This window comes from Primulina eburnea, chromosome 10, assembly GCF_022965805.1.
Source record: "Primulina eburnea isolate SZY01 chromosome 10, ASM2296580v1, whole genome shotgun sequence".
In the NCBI taxonomy this organism is placed as follows: domain Eukaryota; kingdom Viridiplantae; phylum Streptophyta; class Magnoliopsida; order Lamiales; family Gesneriaceae; genus Primulina; species Primulina eburnea.
The window spans coordinates 3,820,310-3,825,227 of NC_133110.1; the positions used below are offsets into that span (position 1 = coordinate 3,820,310).

The 4,918-nt window shown below is 39.4% G+C and overlaps 1 protein-coding gene across 3 annotated transcripts; it reads right to left on the reverse strand.

Moving 5' to 3' along the window:
- Nucleotides 1-615: 615 nt before the first annotated feature.
- LOC140842611 (serine/threonine-protein kinase D6PKL1-like) lies at nucleotides 616-4,558 on the reverse strand. 3 transcript variants are annotated; one of them, XM_073210628.1, is made up of 3 exons: nucleotides 4,411-4,558; nucleotides 1,726-3,689; nucleotides 616-1,589 (listed from the first exon to the last, which is right to left on the reverse strand). In XM_073210628.1, the coding sequence occupies exons 2-3, from the start codon at nucleotides 3,513-3,515 to the stop codon at nucleotides 743-745; spliced, it is 2,637 nt and encodes an 878-aa protein (XP_073066729.1). In that variant the 5' UTR covers nucleotides 3,516-3,689; nucleotides 4,411-4,558; the 3' UTR covers nucleotides 616-742. The 3 variants fall into 3 exon arrangements, with proteins under 3 accessions (XP_073066729.1, XP_073066730.1, XP_073066731.1); XM_073210629.1 differs by lacking the exon at nucleotides 4,411-4,558 and adding an exon at nucleotides 4,275-4,404; XM_073210630.1 differs by lacking the exon at nucleotides 4,411-4,558 and having other exon boundaries at nucleotides 1,726-2,707; nucleotides 2,825-4,404.
- Between the last annotated feature and the right edge of the window lie 360 nt (nucleotides 4,559-4,918).

Below are 4,918 nucleotides of genomic sequence, written 5' to 3' on the forward strand. Positions count from 1 at the left end.
GGTTTTGCTCACCATGAAATTCCCTGTTGAGTCTCTTACCGCAGTTCCAAACCCAACTGCTCGTTGTTCTTTAAAACAAGGCCACATCGACATTGCACTTCATAGATGGATCAGGTGGTTTCGTCCATCTATCATCATAGTTATTATATTTTGTGGAGTGTAAATAACTCTCTTTATTATATTATATTAATAATTGGTTGCTTTGAGTCCCAAGGGTGTCCGATTACGTGGTGTAAGAGTGTCAACAATTCGATTTCCACCCTATCTTTTCGGACGAGTTTATCATTATAAGATTTATTCAATGTGATTTACCTAACTAACGTGATTTGCATACTATTGTGAAATATCTAATGCAATCCGAATACTATCGATTGCGGGTCCACATCATAATAATAATGTAATACCTGGTTGCTTTGCTTGGCATGATCGATTGAGCCAATGTTTTCAATTTGGTATCTTTGAATAATGGATCCAAATTGATTAAATAGCGGAGAAAAAGATGTCATTTTATTTGATTTTTCTCGTTTGATAGAGATTTGAGCACCCTGACTCATGAATCATGAGAGATATATGCGTCACTTCAGGAGCTTGTTTCAATTATATACGAAGCCAATGTATATCATACCTCGAAACATTTTCAGCAATACACATTTAACAGTAAACATGTTACTACAAGATGATGGATGAATCAAGATACAGGTCGTATATAACGCGAGAGCGCCTTGTTCGAATAAACATTTCTCTAGAACAACTCGAACTCTAAATGCTCTCCATCACCACCACAACTTACCAACTTCTCCCCTTGAGATGGGGGGGCCATCGGCAAATGTCCTGACTCGTGGAACTCGGGTATCTGAGGAGGCGTGGCACAGCGGATGAGTGCCCAATTCAGGCCTTCGAAAAACGGGTGTCGTTTAATCTCAGCGGCTCCTGTTTCTGTACCCAAACGAAACTCGGGATCTTTCATCAGCAGTCCTCTGATGAGATCTCTCGCCTGAAAACTAACAATAGGGGTGTCTGGAAATTTGAGGCTCTGCAACACCACATTAGTCAGCGTCTCGTCATTTCCAGAGCCTTTAAAGGGCGTCTTCCCATAAAGTAGCTCGTACAGAAACACGCCAAATGTCCACCAATCAACAGCACTACCATGCCCATCGCCTTTGATGATTTCGGGAGCCAAGTACTCATGCGTGCCAACAAACGAGTTGGATCGTGCATCTGTTGGTTCTGCCACGAGTTGAGTTAATGATCTAGCTTGTGCTGCTGCTGCATCGGGTTTTAGCTTCCTCATTCTTCCTACTGAAGGTAAAAGCCTAGGTCTAAAGCATGACATTTTACAGGACGGGCCGCTACAAAAAGGGTCTATGCAGTTAGACCCTGCACATGGTCCAGAGACCCGAGGTGGCTCGGGTATTATTGACGATTTAACTAGAATTGGGTTAACCGAACATCTAAGTGAAAGGTCAAAATCTGATAGCATAATGTGACCATCTTTGCGGACTAGAATGTTTTCTGGTTTAAGATCTCGATACACGATACCTAGCATGTGTAAATATTCCAGAGCAAGAAGTACCTCCGCGACATAGAATCTGCAAGGACCAAATGTAAAAGGAATTTAATAAAATGACCAACACAAGAATCGTTGAATTGGTCCGTCATATATTTCTCTTTTGTGTGCTCCTTTTTCGTTAACTAATCCATGATAATGGACCTTAAATTTCATACCTTGCCTCCTGTTCAGGAAAATATCTCCCGGGCTGCTTCTGCCGGAGGACATGTAGATCTCCACCAGGACAAAACTCCATTACTAAACATGATAAATTATCTGACGTAAATTGGGCATAAAGCGTAGGAAGAAATGGGTGATCCAGCATCTTGAGAATTTCTCGTTCCGTATGAGCTCTAGGCATCTTCTTCCTTCTTGCCAAGAATTCGTTATCCATTACCTTTATGGCAAATAGGCTGTCTGTTCCTATCAATTCAGCAAGATAAACCGTACCAATGTCTCCGGAACCGAGTTTTTTCAACAAATTAAAATGGCTCAGCCCTAAGAAACCATGTTTGGTTATGCGCTTGATTGCTTCCCAACTCACATCCTTGGACATATGAGGTCTGTTTCCAGGAGTTGATCCACTTAGATTGCTCTCTTCACTTAGGCTAGTGGTGCTACTACTAAAATCACAAACGCTGCTTTTTGAGCTCTGGGAGATACCCCCTTCTGTTTTAACAACGAGGGTGCCTCTCTTTTCCCAATGGATCTGAACTCCATCTGGTTTGCTTTCACCATGGCTGTTAATACCTGTAAAAACTTTAGTGCCAGTAGTTTCTTGGGGATCCTTACTCAAATCCTTGAAATGACATTGACACTTGTGGCAGATCAATTCCCTAGGACCATCGTTCTGACCACAACTTACTTTGTAAGATATTTTAGAATCAATCTTCTTTGGTCTTTTTATGACAAGATTCTTGCTTATGATGATTGATTTGACTCCACGAGAGGTGCTCTTGGGTGCAGTCTGCAACTTTGATTTCCTTTTCAATTTGGATGCTGTTTTACTCACTGGTTTCGAGGATGAAGAGGAATCCATACTTGGGACACTCAGCACCTTATTTGATCCCAAAATTTTCTTGTTCGGCTTTGGCATATTATCACCACCGCTGTTGTGAGGCAGAACCAAAACCTTGGAGTCTTCTTCTTCAACTGTGCCTACAGTTTCCAGCATCTGCTTATCAGTTTCTGACGCAGGTGATATATTATCATGCACAAGAGAGGAATCTGCACCCTTGGGGGGCCAAGAAATGGGCAAACGAGAAGAATGGGTACCTTGGTTCATGTTCTCAGGCTCATCAGTGTGCTGAGGAAGCTTAATGGGAGAACAATTATTAGTTTCTCTTTCCTCATATGAAGCACATTTTGGATCTTTTACAACTGGTTTGCCGCCTAAACTTGGGTTTGAACTTTGGGTTGCTACCTTCACCACAGAACCTTGAATCATACCAGGTACCAAGTTCGAAGAATTTGAGATACTATCTTGAAGCACCAGAGAATTTTTAATTCTCAGTTTTCCATCTTCGTTTATCGAGAAAGCAGATTCACCAGCTTCTGCTACAACAGACCTGTACAATTCTGTGATTCTACTAGCTTCCGAGATCCTCGGCGATGCAGTAGTCACTGACAGCCGTTTCATGGCAGCCACCTCTGCAGCCTGAGAAATACACAGTCCCCTTAGAGCTTGCTTCAAAGAGACGGGCTCAGAAAATCCTATCCCCGATGAATGAGAACCAACAACCCTTATAGGCTTCTTCGAAGCATTTCCATGAAAATCTGATAGATTTGTACTCTTGGATGCTCTAAGATTGACGGCTTCGAAAAGCTTGTCGATGTCCTCATTCAATGGTTTGTTTGATCCATTTTTCGTGATTGGCAGCTTCTGTTCTCTATCCTGTGCTCTAACATGACGAACTGTTCGATCCTTCAACTCCACTATTTCACATTTTCCACGAAAGGAACCCATTACTTGGAACTGTTAATTATGAGTTGAATATCTTGAATTAGAAAATAAAGCTTGTTTATTTCTCAAAAATGCTACAGATGGACTTCATGGAAAGGGGAGTCAGCATATAGATCATGAAGTTGCAAATGAGTAAACATTCCCAAGATTCGTTTTCCAGGTCTTCACTGCACATACCTGCAGAGACAATGGGGAATAATTTGAGTCACCCAGGTGTTCAGTATAGATTCTTCCCCTCCAAGATCTCCAAAATCAATATTTATGTGAAATTTTTTAAAGCCATCAACACATTGCATCATTCCACACATGTACGGAACCGTGCATTTATCAACAGGGGATTACAAGTTGAATTTAAAATTTCTCTCTTACTACCTGTCCAAAGAACAATCACAAAAACAAAGATTTTCAAGCCAGCATAAGCAGAACGTTCGGAAAACACAGTAAAGATTACCACCTTTTTTCATCACTAAATTATCAGATCACCACATTTCACCGAGTTAAATGTAAGAATTTGAAAGAAATGTAAAGCAAACAGAAAAACTAAAAAGGAAAAAAAAAGCGTTTATCACGAACCTAACAAATCATAAACAACGTAAAACAAAATGAAACGAGAAAGCAAAAGCAACCCAATAATTTTTTTAAAAAAAAACATGAAAAGCCAGTATTCTTCATCAATGTTACCCAGAAATAGGAATCCCAAGCCCGACAAGACAATGTACAAGAAACCAGATAATAGAAAACATTAACCCACACAATCTTCACCTAGAAATACAAAACAAGCACAAAGATCACAAAAAAAGTTTCATCTTTCCAAGAAATGAAGCATAGATGATAAAAGTTCAAAGTTTTGACAAGATAAAGAGCTCAACAACGAAGAGATGTGCTAGAACCATTGCACCTGAAGCCTTGAGAGATCCCCATCAACACAAAAGATATACCCTAAGAGAAAGAGGGGTTTTATGATTCTGAGAAGGGCTAATCAGTGGACAAAGAAAGGTAAGTAGAAACGACAAAACCTCTGCTGTCTCCCTCAGTCTCACATCATTTTTCCTCTCTCTCTCTGTAAAGACTATTCATGTTTCTCGCCTTTTTATATTCCAAGAAAATAATGTCACACTCAAATAATAATAATAATAATAATGTCCATGTTTACTTTATTTTAAAAAAAAATTATTCAAAAAATAATATTTTAAATAAATTAAATCATTTGATACACACAACAGAAGTAGTATATGTGATATAATATATAAACCAAGCATGGGCAGAGCTTCCTTCGGCCCTGGGCAGCTGCCGACACTGAGAACCAGAAATTTGATATTATTCGAATTAATTTTTTTATATAAAATAAAAAAATAATGTATGTCAATTAGGATATCTAGATACAATATTTTTATATTGTCTACGTC